This window comes from Spermophilus citellus (genome assembly GCF_964194105.1).
Source record: "Spermophilus citellus genome assembly, chromosome: 8".
Classification (NCBI taxonomy): domain Eukaryota; kingdom Metazoa; phylum Chordata; class Mammalia; order Rodentia; family Sciuridae; genus Spermophilus; species Spermophilus citellus.
In genome coordinates, this window is record NC_138189.1 from 31,010,184 (window position 1) to 31,031,334 (window position 21,151).

Below are 21,151 nucleotides of genomic sequence, written 5' to 3' on the forward strand. Positions count from 1 at the left end.
GTACCAAAAAACAAAACAAACAAAAACCCCATATATTAAAATGAATTTTTTTTAAATAGACAATTATCCTTTGTTAGAGTGTAAGTTTTAAACTTACTAAAAGCAGGATATGTTAGTGATTCATTTGTCTCTCTTGGTGCCTCATAGGTATAAATACATGGCAAATACTTATTCGAATGACTAAGGTAAAGATGACAAGATCATTATGTGCTATTACACTGAGAGTTGTTCTTTGTATCAGTTTATACCATGCATTGCAATGCCCACTCAATGCCTGTAGCATTCTGCATTCACTCATCTAAAGCCTACCCTTCCCCCAGTTTCCAGAAGCCTTTGTGGTGGGAGGGAGTGGTGCTACCATTATTGAGAATGAAAGGCTAGAATGTATTAAGATGTGTTTATAAGGGTGGTAGTGACTGAGCTATACCTTGAAGGATAAGGAGGATTTTAAAACCAGAGAAACTGGGAACAAACAACGTTGTTAAAGAGGGAGTAACATAATGTAGACTGACTGATGAAGTGGTGGACAATAGTGGACAATAGCCTGTGTTGGACAATAGTTAGAAAGAAAGAGTGGAGTGAGAAATAAAGGTAGAGTAGAGTTTTAAGGGTTTTGATAGGAAGGAGCCTGCCTGGTGAGAAGAGAAAACTGTCATTTCACTCCCTCATGCATCCTGCATACTACCACCAAGTTAATTTTCTAAAATATCGCCCTGTTCAACAGACCACTTAATAACACCTTTACTTTATGCCTAAGGCTTTTTATCGCGTCAGATTCATTAAGTTTATCTCCTATACGTAAAATTAATTAGGTATGGCTGACTGGCTGATCAAACTGATATTTCCCCTCCTTCCTCGTCAACATGCTCATTTCATGCTTTTATTAATCTCTCTCTTACTTTATATAAATCTGTCCTCCTTCTGCCTAATGATACTGGCTTGTGCCACTCCACACCATCCTGATATCTCCTTTCTCTTATAATTTTTATATCTTTTCTTGTAGTATTTAGTACAGAATCATAAATGGCTTTTCATGCTTCTCATTCTTGTTTTTCTGAATAATTTTTATTCTCCTAAAGGCTGTGTAAGGTCAAGTTATATGCCTCACAATATTCTTGTAAGCCTCCAAGATAGCTTTTTGTTTTGATTTTTGGTCAGTTGATATAGATATTGCCTTTTGTATGAAATTATTCGATATAGAAGTAAATATTAAGTACCTTAAAAACTGGAATTCTGCATTTATAGATCATAAAATTTATTACTGCTGCATTATAATGTTTCATATTTTAATTTGTCAAATACTTTTTGTTTTAATAAAAAGATTTTTTTATTTGAGGTATAGAAACCAAGATGTGTATGTCTCCGTGTCCCTTATAATGCCTTGTACAATGTATTGCTCACAATTAGTACTCTATATCTTAAAAACTTGATGGTTTTTTAATTTGCTTTATCAGTTTTCCTTAACTGTACCCGTGTTCACACCATTGCTTTGTTTTGCCAACAACAGAGGGCACCATTAGGATACTTGTACACCAAGGAATAGCCCTTTCCCAGTCCTTCGTTGCTTTGTAGGGTGACACTTTCTTTTCCTAAGCAGTATCATATAAATTTGAATATTATGCTAAATGGAAGTGGTTCTATCATGATTATAGGAAAATATTGGCTTCAGGTTATTTATTTGAAAAAGAGTAAGTACTGTCAAATTTTGATCCTTTGTGGTTTTCAAACTTTTTCTCCTAATTCTTCTCATTATTCTTTAAGTGAAATCTTCCAAGATCTTATTACATTAATTAGATATCCTCCCTTTTGAAGGGAGGAAGAGATGGAAGGTAACAATCTAGAACTCAACCTTTGCACTGTTTCCTTCTCACCCCTTATCCATAGAGCAGTTTGAAAATCACCGCAACTCATCTAATTAAAAATGCTTTTTAAAAAACTTATTTTGTGATGTCTCACCTAGGAACTTGGTTTAAAAATAGAAACATTTTGGTTGTATAGTGATTTTTTTTTTTTTAAGTACAAAGAAAAACGCTCTGGAATACATTTCTTGTTTCAGCAATAAAAGAGTTAATATACTAAGCAGTAAAGACTGAGATACTGCACTGGGATAGTGCTTTCTGTCTCTGTCATTTGTGGTTTAAGAAAAGGGGGTGGTGTTCTGCATTTGAAAGGACTTTAATGAATGCTGTCAGTGTTTGTGAGAGCTAATGGCCAGTATGGGAAGGGAGAGCAGGGAAAGTGGTCTTGCTGCTTCAGGATAGGCAGATGAGAGTTTGCTCTGATTGAACGGAATGTTCCACCGGGTTTCATCTTTATGCATTATCCTTTGTTCTTTATAATCTGATATATTGGCATAAAAGTAAATGTAGATATATATATATATATATGCATGTAATTTATATTCTCTTAAATCTGTTTGTTGTGTACAGCAGGGCATATACTTCTCTTATCTTGGTTGGATGCACAAATCTGTGTGCAGTGCTTTTTGCCCGTTGCCTAGACGATCACTTGGTTTCTCTGAGGATGTCTGGTTCTCGTAAAGAGTTTGATGTGAAACAGATTTTGAAAATCAGATGGAGGTGGTTTGGCCATCAAGCATCATCTCCTAATTCTACAGTTGACAGCCAGCAGGGAGAATTTTGGAATCGAGGACAGACTGGAGCAAACGGTGGGAGAAAGTTTTTAGATCCATGTAGCCTACAATTGCCTTTGGCTTCAATTGGTTACCGAAGGTCCAGCCAACTGGATTTTCAGAATTCACCTTCTTGGCCAATGGCATCCACCTCCGAAGTCCCTGCATTTGAGTTTACAACAGAAGATTGTGACGGTGCACATTGGCTGGATAGACCAGAAGTGGATGATGGCACTAGTGAAGAAGAAAATGAATCTGATTCCAGTTCATGCAGGTTGATTATTTTCTTACTGTTAGAAATGGGGTGTGGGGGTATATTCTCTATAATGTTTTAAAATAATTTAGCATTTTTATTTTAAAACTTGAGTATTTGTATATCCTCATACATATATAGTATATTGGTATGAACATGTACTTTTTGCTAGGATTTAAAACAATGTTTTAACAATTTTGTAAAATTATAAAGATAAACATATAACATTCATTTTGAAATATCTTGTGTTCTATATATAGATCTGGCTCTGCTTTGAAAATACAGTACCAGTTTTATGCATCATTGACAGGCGGGTTTGTTCCTTCATTTACCTTCTATTTTCATAGCAAAACTAGAGAAGACATTTCTATTGTATAACATTTTGTGACATTTTAGTTTATAATAGATTGTAGAGTCAAATTTGAGTTTAATGAAAATGAAAGGTTTTACAAAGAGATACACTTATAATTGCCTATTTTTGACACCATTTTAATTGTCAATACTATTTTTCTATGGTTATTTCTCTTTGTCCTATCTATGTTGCAGCTCTCAGACTAATACAGAGAATACTAAGTAACATGTCTCTTTCTAAGATGACAGCTACTAATTCCGGTTATCTTCACTTTGACTGACATTTGTGTTTTTAGGGAAATGAAGGACATCTTTTCAGGAGAGTTTAAGGGAACATAGAGGGGCCAGATGTGGTCAGCTGGTAAAAAGGGTCAAAAAGAAGGGGAATAAGTTGGAAGAAAAATAAATAAATAAAAATTGATAATTTCATAATGACTTTATGCATCTTCATCCTTGGAATTTGGCTTTATCTTTGAAATAGATTTTCTTATTAATCAGTTTAAACCACTATAACAGATCATATAACAAGTTAGAGCATGAAAGTCATCTTTCTGATTCACCTTCACTCAAAAATATTCCTAAATATTAAAAGGCACTGATGTTTGTGATTTAGCTGGTTTAATTATTTATTTTTTCTTTTAAAATTTCTTTGCATGTTTTGACTATACTTAAAATTCGCTTGTTAGTTATGATTAATGTAAGCATCATAAGGGATTGAGATAAAATGAATTCAGATATTCAGGTATCTCTTATTTGGGGATATTTACCACCTTTTCCTCTTCTAACCTTCAGAACATGGAATTTTGAACTGTGGTGTTGAAGTGATGAAAGATATAGACAGTCATCTGTAATCATTTGAGTAATGGAGGGGAGGGATAGCTTTACACTGGTAAATAGTGTATCTAATTCACAATGTTTTAAATTAATTTGTAAATTTTCATTATCTTAAAGGAATAGGAGCCACTAATATTTTTAATATGGAGATCAGGTGAGCTAATGTGATTTCATTGTTTTGTATTATCTTTGGAGACTTGTTGTCCTAAAGAGAATAACTTATATAGTAAAAGGTTCATGGTTTTTCATTTTTGTGGGAAGCTAAAGATTAATCACCATTTCATTTGAAAATCAATATGTCAAGAATATTTAAACAAAATTAGAAAATATGAAGCATTCACCTCTTTGCCAGCATAGATTGTAAAACTCTTAACATGTATCTACCAGCTGGATAAATTATAATGTGAGTAAAAAACTCATATTCATGTATAATCTTGGAAAGATTGTACACACAGTAGTTGCTATTGTTTACTTCCTTACAACAAAGGTAGTTTGCATAGCAAATGATTACTAAAATTTAATCTTTCTTTGGTATGCATACTGAAATATCTTGGTGAGCTATTCATTATGAAAGAAAAAAGATACGTGTTTCAACTAAGAGATTGCTGTGAGCATTCTTCAAGAATTTAAAATTGATATTTTTATTTACAAGAGCTATAAAATAAAGTGGCATTTTAAAAAATCTAAAACATTTATTTTTTATTTTTAAAGTATTATCCTTTCATCTTTTTTTTAATATCTTCATTTTATTTTTATGTAGTGCTGAGGATCGAACCAAGTGCCTCACGCATGCCAGGCGAGCACGCTACCACTTGAGCCACATCCCCAGCCCCCTAAAACACTTATTTAAAAAATGGTAATCAAGAAAATTGATCCGAGTAAGATGAGAGTAGACAGTTCACATCTTCAGAGACCAAATTTTTCCTAAAATATTATTTCAAAAATAAAATGAACTGAAAGCATCTTTGGTTTCTAGATATAAGGGGAATATGTCAAAGCAATTTTGTATACCTGATGGTTTGAAATTTCACTCTTAACATCTTATTGCAAAACAGGAAAAATTTTATATTTTAGAATGTCTTTTGTGTGTATACATGTACCTCTTTCTCTCTCTCTCTCTCTTTTTTTTCCCTAGATTAATACATATAATTCTTATATCTTCCCTCAGTCCTCTAGCTCTAAGTCTTTGACCTTTACATAAAGATACATTTATTTGCCCTCAGCTTTTTGATTAAGTGAGCAGTCAGACTTCTCTAAGTGATTTTCCTTCTACTGTAAACAAGTCAAAGGCTGTCACTGTTAACATCAAAAGAAGTTTCAATGGCATTCATCAAATTTTTGTATATAACTTGGAAATAATTTTTTAAAAATATTTGTAAATAGTGAAATGTATTAAAACATTTGACCATATTATAGATTGATATCTTAAAATATTAAAGCTATAATGGGAAATACATTTGATTTTCTAATTTCTTCTTTTAGCAGTCATAATGTTTACATAGCTCCCAGAACTTAAACTGAAATTTTGAGTAATTAGAGAAAAGGAAAGTAGCTGAGTGATTTTACATACCCAGAATCACAATTCCCTCAGTGGATCTGGACCATTTAAGGCAGGAATTAAGAGGCATCATAGGAGGTAATATGTTTTGTCAGCTATATTCTAGCCACAATAAATATCTGTCTGAGCATTAGACTTCTGGTAATCTGCTGCCATCCATCTGAGTGGTTTAAAATATTCTCACATTTTTAACTTTGATCTTGGGTCTGTAACCTAGCCACCACTTCTCCATGGGAGCATCTAAGTCATTACTTTGTTATTTAAATATAAATCTTGTTTTTTTAATATCACGAGAAATTTTAGATTCTAAATAACAGAACCACTTTTTTTTTTTTTTGAACAATAGGTTCCTAAGACCATAATTCCAGACAAATTCTTTCCAGAGATAGGAAGATTTTTATGGTGGCCCACCACATGACCATATATAAAGACAATTTGCACGTTACTTGATTTACTCACGTTGAGATTATGTAATTTTTGACATCTTTTAAATTGGGGACATTTCATTATTTCACATTTTGCTTATGAAGTTATTATGAATTTTGGGCTATTTTTAGTGTGCATAAAATGTTATTGCCCTTTAAGAATATTCAGAAGTAATCAAAGCTAATACTGTGTGCTTCCTGTGAGGCACATAGGAAGTTCAGGGCACTTTAATATATTAACACAATTTTTAGTTGTTACTGCTCTCAACCTAATTCTGATTTTACAGATGAGACAGTTGAGGCACAGAAAGGCTAAGTAACTTGCTCAAGGTTAGTAAGTAAAATGGCTGTATTTTTAAAAATAAAGTATTTTTAGAACAGTTTAAGATTTATAGAAAATTTGCAAACATAGTACAGTGAGTTTCTATATTCCCAAACCCACTTTTCCTTATTTTTTATATCTTACATTAATATGGTATATCAGTTTCTATTATTTAGTCAATGTTGATATATTTATTATTTAACTAAAGTCCTATAGATTTCCTTAGTTTCCTATCTAGTGCCCTTTTTCTGTTCCAGGATCTTTTCCCAAATACTACCAATATATTAAGTCACAATGTCTCCTTTGGCTCCTATTAGTTGTGATAGTTTGGCAGACTTTCCTTGTCTTTGATGACTGTGGCAGTTTTGGGAGTTCTGGTCAGGTGTTTTGTAGAATGTCTTACTCAATTGGGATTTGTCTGATGGTTTTCTCATAATTAGACTGGGCTTATGGGTTCTGGCTAAGACTACTAGAGAAATAAAGTAACTTGATTTATCACTGTAGATCCTGACCTTGATCACTTGGGAATAGATTCTTTTCTGTATTTTTTAACTGAATGCTCTGTTACCTACATACAAACAAGTCATTTCTGTGTGACTGTTGTTCACTAATCATAGAGTTCAAATTGGATTAACATATACCTCATTATTCATTCTAACCATTTTCACCTTCTTTCCCCAGCTAATTCTTCATCTGCCTCTTGAGAATGTGAAGCCTGGCTGGGTTACAGGTACAGTCTTTTGACCCAGCCACAACTCTGAATCCACACCCTTTGACCCATCTTACATATTGCTTTCCTGTCTTTCAACTCTAGATATCCGGAACTCTTCTATTCCTTGGTCAACCGATTTGCTTCTCGTGGCCTTATCTTGAAGGCACTTAGGTGTTCTCTTTTCCCAACAGGGTTATGTTCATAATGTCACATTTCTTCAAAGGCTGCTTTTTTTCTTGGCCTCTTTTATGTTGACTCTGGATCTCATCGTTTGATCCAGTCTATTAATTTTGTTCAGTCTTAAATTTATATTCTTTACATTTTCATGTGAAAATAAAATTTGTTTCCAGAAATAGCAAAGTTCAACTATAATAGTTCTTGTATCTGGGAAGAATATATTGCCTTGTCTCCCTTCTCACATATGTGCCCCCATCAAACCGTGGACTCTCATGAGAATCTGATGTAAGCTCTTCCCAAAAAATATTCTGTGTGTCTTAAATATTGGTACATAGTTCATGGACCCCCTGAAGCCTATCTGTATGTCATATCAATCATAGTTCTTGGTTTTAAGTAACTGAAATTGATTGGATCATTTAAAAGCAATAGAATTTCTAGGAAAGCTGAAGATTCAGCTTCAGAAAAGGATAGGCACTACAATCACATAATTGGCCTTAGAAAGGCCGTTTTGTTTTTGTTTTTGTTTTTGTTTGTACCAGGTATTGAACCCAGGGGTGCTTAACTATTGAGCCACATCCCCAGCCCTTTTTATATTTTTAGATAAGAGTCTTGCTAACTTGCTGAGGCTGGCTTTGAACTGGTAGTCCTCCTGCTTCAGCCAACAGAAACCTGAATTATAGGCATGTGCCACCACGCCTAACTCTAACTCTAAATTTTTAAAGCAGAAGAACCTGTCTATGCCACTTGTTGTTCACATATTATTTTCTTTTGCTCCATTTGGAGCTAGGCATGAAAACAATGGTACACCTGTGCATGTTATTTAACTTGAGGAAGTATATGAGCAGGGCATAGGCTAAGGTGATATATTAGAGATTCAGAAACACATAGACTTAAATAAAATGTAAGTTCATTTCTCTGTCTCCTGACAGATGGGCAGGTGGCCCAGGGCAGATAATAGCTGTGCCTCATAAATTAAGAGATGCATATTCCTTCCATTTTGTTTCTCTATCATAGGGTGTTATCCTTTCTGCATGGTCAAAGCTTATCTAGCCCCCTTGTCTGCATTTCAGCCTCAAAGAGAGAAACGGGAGAATATTAAACAAGTGATACAGGCTGCATATATTAGTACTAATTACATTTCAATGATGAAAACTTAGATGATCACAGCTAGTTACAAGGGAAGCCCCAAAATGTAGTCCTGCCAGGATAACCATGTGACCAGCTAAAACTCATTATTATGGTAGAAATAAAGAATGGATTTGAGATTATAATCAGCAATGTGCAAGAAGTAAAAATAAATAGAATTCTTCACACTTCTTTTGGATCTCATTTTCTAAGTGATTTTCCCCATAAAACATAATATAGTTTTATCAAAAATTCATGGGAAGGGGCTGGGGATATATCTTACTTGGTAGAGTGCTTGTCTCACATGCACAAGGCTCTGGGTTCAATCCCCAGCATAACAAACAAAACAAAACAAAACAAAAAGTCATGGAAATAGGAAAGATAGAAGAGTGATCAGATATAACTTTCCTATTATTCATATAAGAATATATGATCAGTGTAATTCCATATCAGGTATAACCACAAGAATGGGAAATTACATTCTACTGCCATATATAACTTAAAAGAACAATTTTTTAAAAGAAAATTAAAAAAAAAACTCATCAGAAAATAGAGATAAGTAAAAATGGAAAAATAAAGATCAGTTATTATCCAGTTATCCCAAAATAATAACTGTTAATTTAGAGAAGTATCCTTTTAGTATATTTTTATACATGTATAGTAATAATCTGAATTTAAAAAATAAAGATCTCAATTTTATTGTACATGTAGATCTATAACTTCTTTACCTTAGTGTAGATTTTTTTTTCTCTTTTTTTTTTATTGGTTGTTCACAACTTTACAAAGCTCTTGACATATCATACTTCATACATTAGATTGAAGTGGGTTATGAACCCCCAATTTTACCCAAATGCAGATTGCAGAATCACGTCGGTTACACATCCATAATTTTACATACTGCCCTTTTAGTAATTGTTGTATTCTGCTACCTTTCCTATCCCCTACTATCCCCCCTCCCCTCCCCTCCCTTCTTCTCTCTCTACCCCATCTACTGTAATTCATTTCTCTCCTTGTTTATTTTCCCATTCCCTTCCCAACCTCTTATATGTAATTTTGTATAGCAATGAGGGTCTCACTTCATTTCCATGCAATTTTCCTCATCTCTCCCTTTCCCTCCCATCTCATGTCACTGATTAATGTTACTCTTTTCTTCCTACTCTTCCTGCCTGCTCTGTTCATATTTGCTCTCATTATATCAAAGAAGACATTTGGCATTTGTTTTTTAGGGATTGGCTAGCTTCACTGAGCATAATCTGCTCTAGTGCCGTCCATTTCCCTGCAAATTCTATGATTTTGTCATTTTTTATTGCTGCATAGTACTCCATTGTGTATAGATGCCACATTTTTTTTATCCATTCATCTACTGAGGGGCATCTGGGTTGGTTCCACAGTCTAGCAATTGTGAATTGTGCTGCTATGAACATCGATGTGGCAGTATCCCTGTAGCATGCTCTTTTAAGGTCTTCAGGGAATAGTCCGAGAAGGGCAATAGCAGGGTCAAATGGTGGTTCCATTCCCATCTTTCCCAGGAATCTCCAAACTGCTTTCCAAATTGGCCGCACCAATTTGCAGTCCCACCAGCAATGTACAAGTGTACCCTTTTCTCCACATCCTCGCCAGCACTTGTTGTTGTTTGACTTCATAGTGGCTGCCAATCTTACTGGAGTGAAATGGTATCTTAGCGTGGTTTTGATTTGCATTTCTCTGACTGCTAGAGATGGTGAGCATTTTTTCATGTTTAGTGTAGATTTTTATCGTATAACTATTTTGATCACAAAAAGCAAACCCAAATCAAATAAGCAAAAGCTGGAGGTTTTTTGTTCACATAAGTAAATAAAAATCCAAGGACAGATCCTACCTAGACATGGCTGGATTCAGATACTTAAATAACACCAGTAATCTATTTTTCTCCCTCTGTAGATTCTGTTTTTCTTTGTCATGGCATTATCTTAGGTAGACTGTCAGCATGGTAGCAAAAAAAAAAAAAAAAAAATTAGTAGCTCTTAAGTTTGCTTTTTATCAACTTAGAACTTCAATGAAAAGAGAAAACTCTTTACAAGAGTGCCAACCAGTCATGAATTGACTCAGACTAACCCTGTTTAGACCATGTGCCCACCAGAACCAATCATTATTGCCAGGAGGTATGATGTTATTGGCCAGGCCTGGGTTGCTGGGTCATCTTTGCCCAAGCCATGTGAACTGAGGTGGGGAATGTGTGGTTTCTCAGAAGGTACATACAGGTGAGTTCTGTTACCAAAAGAAGGAATCCAGGATAGGCAGAAACAATTTTGTCGCTCAAAACATCTTTCCACCTGGTTAAATAACTTATATCTTTGTAAATGACTGCACCATTCTTTCGAGTATTGGTGTGCCTTTTGTTCAATCAGTGTTTAGATTGTTCCAATATTTTCCTCTTAGAAAAACCTGTGGTAAATCTTCCCTATTGCTAGATCTTGTACATATAGGTAATTATTTCCTCTGGACAGAGTCCCAGGGGTATGCATGTTTTTAGGATTCTCAATTTGTATTTTCAAGTCCTTTTAGGAAGATTATACTGTTTTAGTTCTCACCAGCATTGTAGGAAAGTACTCATTGTACCTCCTATAAAGTGATTATCACCTAAGAAAATTTGATTCTTGGAAACATTTAACTCTTCCCCATAGATATCCTGGTCATGGTGCCAGCAAGGAAGAAAACAAACAAACAAACAAACCTTAAATTCCTGAATCCAAACATGTTTATCTTGAGAGGAAGGGATAATTGTATTCTTTTTAAGCGGATGCTAGGGATCAAACCCATGTCCTTGTACATGCTCAGCACTTATTCTAGCTCTGAACTACATCTCCAAACCTTGATGGTACTGTTTTTATCATTTTTCTATGCAATTGGCTTGTCTTCTCCTTGGAGGGGATCACCTTCTTAAAGAGGACAACTCCAATTGCTCTTCTAAACTTTCTCACCCATCTAAACTCTAAGACATATTGCAGATTTTACTGCTATTTGTTGTCTTTCCAAATACTAATCCATGTAGATCTTTCCCTGCTGTGCAGTCCTGTAGCAATTACACTCTTGGGGATAAGATGATCAATTAGAGTAATAGTTAGAACTTCTATTTGTATTTAATCTCTTAAATTATTTTTATCTGTATTTAATAATATGAATAGTAATTGTACAGTGGTATCTACTTCTTTTATAAATAAGTAAATATATTTGAGCACAAGCTTAAAGTATATTGCAAAGGGTATGCATCAAAAAATTTAGAGACTGATAGCACGTATTGAGTAATTTATATTTTCATTTTATATTTATGGTTTTAAATATTTATAAAAGATGCAAAAAATTTTGTGATACAGTAATTGCACCTGCACAAAGACATAAATTCTAATTGCCATAAGCTAAGATGCAGGAGTAAATCACTTACCTAGGGAGTAAGCCAAACAGACCATTTGGAGTTTCAGTGTACCTTTTTTACTACTCAGAATTATATGTAATATAATGCTTGTGAAGTAATTGTTAAAACTTCATTAGAAAAATTACTCCATTAAGAAATCCTTGCTGGCCCTGGTAGCACACACCTATAATCCCAACAGCTCGGGAGGCTGAGACAAGAGGATCCATCCTCAGCGATGGTGAGGCACTTAGCAACTCAGTGAGACCCTGTCAATAAATAAAATACAAAATAAGGCTAGGGATGTGGCTCAGTGGTTGAGTGTCCCTGGGTTCAATCCCCAGTACGAACGAATGAAAGAAAGAAAGAAAGAAAGAAAGAGAGAGAGAGAGAAAGAAATCCTAATGCAAATTCTTGTGATAGAGTCAAAAAACCTAGTATAATAGAAAAAAAAAAGGTGGTGGGAGGGAAGAGCCAGGCCTGGTGGTGTATATACCTTTTTAACTCCAGCCACTTGGGAGGCAAGAGGATCCAAAGCTTGAGATCAGCCTGGGCAATTTAGCAAGATCCTGTCTCAAAAAATAAAAAATTGGGGGCAGGGGGCTGGGGGATATAGCCCAGTGAAAGAACACTTTCCTGGCATGCACAGGCCCTGAGCTGAATCAAAAGTACAGATTCAGGGGTAGTGGGGAGGCGGGGACCTGATAATACTAAGGATCATTTATTTTTTCCTTTCTTTCTTTCTTTGTTTTTGGTATTGAGGGAGGAACCAAGGGTCACTCAACCACTGAGCTACATCCCCAGCCCCTTTTAAAACTTCGTTTTGAAACAAGTTCTCATTAAGTTGTCCAGGCTTTGATCCTCCTGCCTCAGCCTCTCAAATAGCTGGGATGATAGGCATACACCACTGTGCCCAGTTCTGGGGATCAGTTTTTTAAAAAGCCAACAAAACAAATAATATCATATAAAGATAAAAGTCTGAAATCGTAGACCTTTCCACTGAAAAGCAAGGATCTTCTAACAGTAGCTTACTTTGTGTACTTACTCTGTGCTAGAGCCATGCATGAATTATTTCATTTTATAGATCTCCCATGAAGGATTCCCTAAAAGAAAATACTATGCATTACTTATCCCCATTCTGTTGAAGAAGGTAAGCATTTAACTTCTCTAAAGAAGTTAAATAACTTGTCCACAGTGATACATAATGAGTGACAGAGTGAGAGGCGAACCTAGGTCTATAAGACTAGGGCAGCATTGTGCAGAACTTTATGTATTGATGGGAATGTTCCATGTATTTGTCATCCAGTTTGGTAGCCTCTAGTGTCATGGGACTTTTGAGCATTTAAAACATGACTAGTCTAAGTAAAGAACTGAATTTTTAATTTTATTAGACTAGTATTTGTTAATAATTAAAATAGATCCATGGGCTAGTAACTGCTGTATTACATAACACTGCTCTAGAACCTTCCTAAAATGCTCTTAATTACTTGCCAACACCTGTCCAATTCAGTCCTCCAAACTAAAGCACATAGAACAAAAAAGAGTAAGGAAGTATTCACATTGTCAGCTACACAGAACCAGAGTATTAAAAGCAATTTGATTAGCCAGGGTTAGGGATGTGATCTGTCATGGAAACCTGAGATTCTTTGCTCTCTTATTCCTAGCCAAGAAGCAGTCACAGGGTGATGAACTTTGGTCTAAAATCCTTAATTCCAATGTCTTTTTTTCCCCTTTTGAATTACCATTCATATCATATAAAATCATTCTCCTTTTACACCCTTAGTCCTTGTGCCCTCTGCCTTAGTATAAAGGTAAGCAGGAATTCCCATTCCTTTGTTTGCATTTTAACCACCCACAATACTTCCTGACCCTAGCTTTGTAACCTGCTCCTGATGTTTTCGTGGTCAGTCACTTTGGCCATTTGAGGCCTCAGATTTTCTCATCTGCAAAATAAGAAAGTTGGATTAAATGAATAGGTTCTTCTAGTTGTAAAAATTCTGTATGCAGTTGTTTTAATGACTGACTGTAGCTTAATGTCCTATAGTTGTATGGATGTGTAGTCAATTTTTTTAAAGTAAATTCTTGTGTTGTTAAAATTCTATGTGCAAAGTCCCAAATGTCTTTTAAAAAAAAATAAAAAAAAAAACCTACTGCTAGAAAGCTCTATAGCTCTTCAAGTCTACTGAATAGCTCTGTTTCATTCTCCTTTATGCTCATTTTGTAAACAGTGGCTTTACTTTTCAGTAGCTACAAATCAGAAGCCTGCACTTCTTTGGGGCCTCATTTGAAGCGTTGGAAGTGATTACTGTATTCAAAAACCTTAGTGAATTGATTGTCACATTTAAATAACATGTTCATTAAACATGTGATGGCAGTTGAAGACTCAACAGCAAATAAAGAAGTTTGAAATGTTGTTTTGGAAGCATAGATTTTTTTTTGTTAATGTTTATGTATATTAACAGTTAAGATATTTTACCTATATGTTCATTTGGAAAAGAACAAATACTCCATTAAATTCTACTAATTCATTTAAAATATTTTACTCAAGCAATTTCAGTTTGCATATGTTTGAAGTAAAGTATCCATTATGTAAATCAGTAATTTGAACTGCAGGTTCATCACATACTAATTTTTGTAACAGCCATTTCTTGTACACCAGTGAAATTTGGCCTGTAATAGATGTTAGGGTCACCTGTGGGGTTCTTGAAAAATGCAGTGTTCAAGTCTCATCTCAAACCTTGTGACAGTCGCAGAGAGGAAGGGATTGAATGTGAATGTTTCCCAGATTGTCCTAATTTCTTTCAGGTTCTAAACAAAACACTCTGAAAATTCTTGGCAAGAAAGAATTGTTTTCTTTTATTGATTGGGCTTATACCAACATCAGATTTAGCCTGTAATAACTTAGTATAGTATTATGAAGTTTTTTCAGTCTTTCAAAATTTAGCATTAATTAGTGTTTGTATTTGGTTGATCACAATTCACTCAGAAAACATTTACCCAATTCAATGCTTACTTATTACTGATAACATGAAATATAAGAAATGTAAAATATAGGAACTGTAAGAAACAAGTACCTGATTTATTTACTTGACTGGGTGATTAAAATTATTTATGACTTACAAAAATTTAAAATTGTAATTTTATCTCATTCTCAGATTATTAATACTCTTATAGTTATTTATTGGTACTTTCTCAATATAAAACTTCATTTTACTAAAAAAGCATTTTAAATCTTCAAGTTATTATTATCAAACCACCATTATTTATTTTTCCCTAGATTTTAAAAATATTTCTAATCTGCATTTATATAAATAACTTGTAATTCTACATTCTTCATTCCAAATTTAAAATGATGATGTTCTTAAGTGGAAGTTTGAGTACGTACTTTACTGGATCATACCAATAACATTCATGGTATATAACACATATCTTCTAGATCATATGTATTATCCTCTAATGGTCTGCACTCATGTGTGTTGGGGATCAAATCCAGGGCCTCACACATGCTAAGCACATGTTCTACCACTGAGATACAACCCCAATCTCCCAAGAGTATTTTTTAGTGCCTGTATTTACAGGCACTAAAAATTACTGCATTGCACTGGGAGGATTTAGGCAGCAATGTTTATTATAGACTACTGTAAACTTCAGAAATAGATAAATCTCAGTCCAGTGTTTTTGTGAGTATAATCTGAATGTTCTTGCTTGAGTACCCTTTCGTTTATTTAACCTCTTCTTTTACCTAAGTCCTCAGTCTTCTCCATTCAACCCATGGATAGGGAAAGTACAGGAAAACCATACCTGCTCTCAACCACTTTAGCTAAGGTGAACTATATAAAGTAACAGTTTATTTCTATCATAAAGCCACCTTTTCTCCAAAAGAGGCTGCAAAATGTCGTGTGGCCATATTCCCAGGAAAAAAGGAAAAAAGATTTCAGTAAACACAACAAAGGCTCTGCAACGACCTTGTCTCTGCCATGAAAAACTCTATTGCTTTTGACAAGGCACTCAATTTCCTTCAATTCTCTTTACTTTAGAAAGTAAGAGATCCAATGACTTTCTCTTTTTTTTTTTTGATAACATTATTAGATGCTTTTATTAAGAAAATTCTCTTAAAATATGGTGAGGCTTGATTCAATAAAACATTCATCAGAATCACAAGTTTCTTTTAAGATCTGATCAGAAATGAGAATTAAATTATGGCACAGTCAGTGACTTTTAGTGAATTGCATAACCAACAGATATTGATGACTTGATTTAAATGATGTTGGAGAGTGGATGGGGGTAGAGCATGTGGATTCAGATTCCCTTCCTAGTCCTAAACGGTTCACTACCCCTCAGTAAATCAGATAAAAACATAGAACTCATACCTCTTCGAACTATAATTTGGAAATTTCAAATCATTTTTTGGACATGTGGAATCAGGCCTTCAGGTTATTTTAATCTAATTCAACTTACTTAATATACATTTATAGGTTACCTGGGCTTTTAAGGACTGGTCAGAGAATCAAAGGAATTATTTATAACTTTTATGACAGTGCGTTTTATAAATTAACTGTGGCATATAACTCCTTTTTAAAGAAAAGATGACTTGGACTTATATTTCCAAAACAGTTTAATTGCTTTCTTGCCTTCAAAGATAGGAAGAGTGAACAGTTACATCTTTAAATATAATGTTAGGAACCCGGCTGTCAATATGAGTATAGCTTGGCTCTTCCTAAGCAGAGATGTTAGGTTTTTAAAAATGAGACTCATAAATAGGTACTACAAAGAGTATGTGTAGCTATTAATTAACAGATGTCATATTCACTCATAGTAACTTGAGCTATCATTGATTTTAAAAAATAATAGATTAAAATTGAGAGCATTGATTTGTTTTATTACATTTGAAGTATTTAAGAGGATATAATAGGAAAGATCTTTTTAAGTGATAGTGATATTTTAAAATGTGCATTTTCTTTCTTTTCAGGACTTCTAATAGTAGTCAGACATTATCATCCTGCCATACTATGGAGCCATGTTCATCAGATGAATTTTTTCAAGCCCTTAATCATGCTGAGCAAACATTTAAAAAAATGGAAAACTATTTGAGACATAAACAGTTATGTGATGTAATTTTAGTTGCTGGTGATCGCAGAATTCCAGCTCACAGGTAATTGTTTTCTAAATTTGTATGTGTGAAATATTTCCTAGGTAATTTTGTTATGTATGGTGAGGTAACATACTGCATTTGACCATTATGCTTTTGAAAAGGGGTAGATCTCATGGGACTTCCACAAAGAAAACAGTGCATATAGAAATTATTATACATTGAATGATCCTAAAAGGCTCATTTTCCCTTTTTAGAAGCATACACACACACACACACAAAAAAAAACCCACACTGGCCTTAGACAAGTCAATATTGTCCAGTATAGATTTTAGCTACTACAAATAGCTTTCTTCCACAGTTATTAAATACTTTCAGTAAATTCAGGGGAAATTAGAGTTTATGGGTATTTAGGAAAAAGAAAAACTGGTAGAATAGAGTTGCTAGAAGTGTTAACAATTGTTAAGGTTTTTTGTTTGTTTTTGGTGTTGTGGGTTGAACCCAGGGCCTTATGCATGCTAAGCATGTGCCATACCACTGAGCTACACACCTGGCTCCCTAACAGTTTTTAAAAAACTACATGTATCCTAACTTCTGTTTGCTGATCTCTTAAGAAACATGAAAAGCAGTACTGGGGGCGGGGGGCAGGAGCCTTTAACCAATGATAAATCATTTCATTTTCTTCTGATAATTTCATATTCATTCAATTGTTCATTGTTGATCATCACTGTGATCCCAAATGATTTTTTATGCCCTTCAAAACTAATTCACAAACACTCTGTTCCAAAGAGTTTTTTAAAAAAAATCTTCCAAAATAGAAGTAAAACGTCTTATAGTTGTCAATTTTGTGTACATTTACTGAGCTAATACTATTTACTAGTGACAGAGCATCCTATTAAGAGCATGAGTTTATGCTCATATTAAAGATATTTCAATCTGATTTCATGGAGATATCTCAAAGTCTGTAGTATTTCCTGAACTGAACACATTACCAGATTACCTGACATACTCATGTTAGCTATCTCACTTACAGGAGCCTCCTAACTGGTATCTCTGCTTAACACCTTTACCCTACATTGTTTTCAACACAGCCATTTGAGTGATCCTCTAAAATGGAACTCGGATCCAGTCACTCTGACCAAACCTCTCAATGATTCATGTTACTGAGTATGAAAGCCAAAGTACATTTAGTGACCTGTGTGACCCAGCCTGCCATTTCCTAAGGGTTCTGTGCCACTGCTCTCCTTGCTCACTCTGCAAGAACCACACTAATAGCTCTATAATTTCTTATATGTGCCAGTAATGACACTTCTGTCTTTGGACTTTTGTATTGCCTGCACCTTCTGCCCAAATGCTGTTCATAGATACTGTGACTAAGTAGCTTATTAGGTTATTTTAAAAAATGATAAACAGAAAATAACTTTCTCAAAGTCTTTGCCCAAATATCACCTTCCAGTGAGAGCGACTGTTAAACTCACCGTATATTCTCCATTTGTCTTTACGCTACTTTCCCCCCATAGCACTTATCACCTTTTTGTTTACTATCACATATGGTGCTACTCTTCATTGTTTCTCTCCTTTACTTCTAAAATGTAAGACTACATAAAGAAAAGTCTTTTTTTCTGTCTGGTGTACTGATGTATCTCAAGTATCCAGAAGAGCACTCATTAATTGTTAGGTGCACATCAGTATTTGTTCAGCAAATGACTGAATGAATAGGTAATTCTATGAAGAAGGAATCTGAATGGCTAGTAAATATTTGAAAATATCTGCACCAATTATTAGGGGAATGAAAATTAAAACAGCAAGATTGTATATTTAAAATTGTGCAGATGACCAAAAATTTTAACATCTGACAATATTATGGAGAAACATTAGCTCTTATACAATACTAGTCGGGGTCTAAATTGGTACAGTACCTTAAGAGAGTCATTTGGCAAACCTTATAACTCAGTTCAGTTCTAAGGAAGCAGAAGAATGGAATTAGAGAGGGACACAAAGGGAACTTCATCAATAATTTGTATTATTATTTTTACTTCTTTAAAAAATGGGTAAAGGGCCATGTGCAGGGGTGTATAACTATAATCCCAGTGGCTCAGGAGATAAGGCAGGAGAATGGCAAGTTCAAAGGCAGCCTCAGCAACTAGTCAAGACCCTAAGCAACTTAGCAAGACCCTGATTCAAAATAAAATATAAGGCCTGAGGTTGTGGCTCAGTGGGAGAGTGCTCGTCTAGCACATGCGAGGCCCTGGGTTCAATCCTCAGCACCACATAAAAATAAATAAATAAAGATATTGTGTCCAACTACAACTAAAAAATAAAATATATTTTTTAAATAAAATATATAAAAAAGAGTGGGGATATGGCTCAATGGTTAAGCACCCCTGGGTTCAACACCTAATACCAAAAATAAAAAAGAATAAAGGGACTAGAGATGTGGCTCTGTGGTAAAGAGCTTGCCTCCCCAGTGCAAAGCTCTGGGTTTGGTCCCCAGCACTGCAAAAACAAAATAAATAAATATAATGTAAATCTGTGTAAGCATGCTCACATAAAAATATCTTCAAGACATATAATCAAGTGAAAAAAATGCATGTTTCAAAAATACATATATTTGTAACTACTTTTATTTTTATTGACTGTCAAAAATCTTGCTGAGTCACAGCTACTCAGGAGGCTAAGGTAGGATTGCCAGTTCAAGACAAGCCTGGGCAACTTGGCAAGACACTGTCCCAAAATAAAATTTAACAATGGCACTTGCCTAGCATGTGAAAGACTCTGGTTTCAATCCCCAGAACAACCACCCCCCCCCCCAAAAAAAAAAATCCACAGAAACAGGCCATATGTTATTATGTATTATAACAAAATATTATAGTTTCATAGTACTAATACATAAGTATTATAATAATATAGGTACAATGTGCTATGATAATAAAAGTGTTATAAAAGTTAAAAATAACGTGCTAAAACCATTTTTAACTGTTTCCTATATATTCATTCCTTCTACCATTAAATTTTTTTAAAAGATGGCTTAGATTATTTTAAAAAATGATAAAAAGTAACATTTTTTCTTTTATATATGTAGTTGATTTAATGCTGTGGGCTTGTGGCTTGTTTTCTGGATGTTATAAAGTTGTATTTGAGTGGTAAGCAGGTAAATCATTTACCTCAGCAGAAAATTTTCATAATGGTAATTTATTATTCAAAGGAAGGAAGTAGAGCATAAAGCAATTTGTCAAACTTAAAATGCATTTCCCAGTACCATGTACTTTCTATGGGTAACAAATTTTTTGAAAAAGATGATGAAGCATTTATTAAAGAACATCAAATTTAATATGCTCATTGATTTTTTTTTTCCTAATCCTCAGATTGGTGCTCTCCTCTGTCTCTGATTATTTTGCTGCCATGTTTACTAATGATGTCAGAGAAGCAAGACAAGAAGAAATAAAAATGGAAGGTGTAGAACCAAACTCATTGTGGTCCTTGATTCAGTATGCATATACAGGTAATAAGTCTGAAAATGTAAATAAAACCCCTTAATTTTGTGTTATATTATTAGATTCCAGATTTCCAGACTCATTAAAGTATGTCTGGCTAACAGTTAATTCTGCTATTGTCATTCCCATCTTGATAATACCTCACATAGGTTAAAAATCTCCATGTTAAAACCTTTAAAGTACATCATAATGAAGCTTTTGAATGGTATTTTAAAATATTAATATAATAATTAGATGGATTATGTAATTAGTGAAAATTTTGCACTTAAAATTGGAGAGTTATATAGAACTGATGTTACAAATATGTCATTTTAGAAATTCTGAAAATAAGACATTAGTTTTTCTTTTTATTTTTTAATAGAGGTCACAAAGAGCTAATAATTTTCCCCCACATTCAATACTTTTTATTTTATTTTTTAATGTCTTACACTTTCTAGGTTTGTAATACATGTAATGAGCTCTTATTTCAAAATATTACTACTAACATCAATTATTTTATAAAATAAGATTCATGTATTTCCCTAGTTAATGGAATTTCTTTTTATCATTAAGGCCGCCTTGAATTAAAAGAAGATAATATTGAATGCCTGTTATCTACAGCTTGCCTTCTTCAGCTTTCACAGGTTGTGGAAGCATGCTGTAAGTTTTTAATGAAACAGCTTCACCCGTCCAACTGTCTTGGAATCCGTTCTTTTGCTGATGCCCAGGGTTGTACAGATTTGCATAAAGTGGCTCACAATTACACTATGGTATGTATTTGAAGAGCAGGCAGGCATATCCTCTTTGCCTTA

The 21,151-nt window shown here is 34.2% G+C and overlaps 1 protein-coding gene across 9 annotated transcripts in view; it reads left to right on the forward strand.

Moving 5' to 3' along the window:
• Nucleotides 1–21,151, forward strand: part of KLHL5 (kelch like family member 5) — an 83,504-nt gene that overhangs the window by 16,110 nt on the left and 46,243 nt on the right. For 4 of the 9 annotated variants that reach the window (XM_081303224.1, XM_081303220.1, XM_081303221.1 and 1 more), the window contains 4 exons: nt 2,430–2,906; nt 16,747–16,929; nt 20,232–20,368; nt 20,913–21,109. In XM_081303224.1, coding sequence (XP_081159350.1) covers nt 2,524–2,906; nt 16,747–16,929; nt 20,232–20,368; nt 20,913–21,109 — 900 coding nt within the window. In that variant the 5' untranslated portion in view covers nt 2,430–2,523. The remainder of the gene's footprint in view (nt 1–2,429; nt 2,907–16,746; nt 16,930–20,231; nt 20,369–20,912; nt 21,110–21,151) is intronic. The other 5 variants (XM_081303225.1, XM_081303227.1, XM_081303226.1 and 2 more) reach the window with 2 other exon arrangements.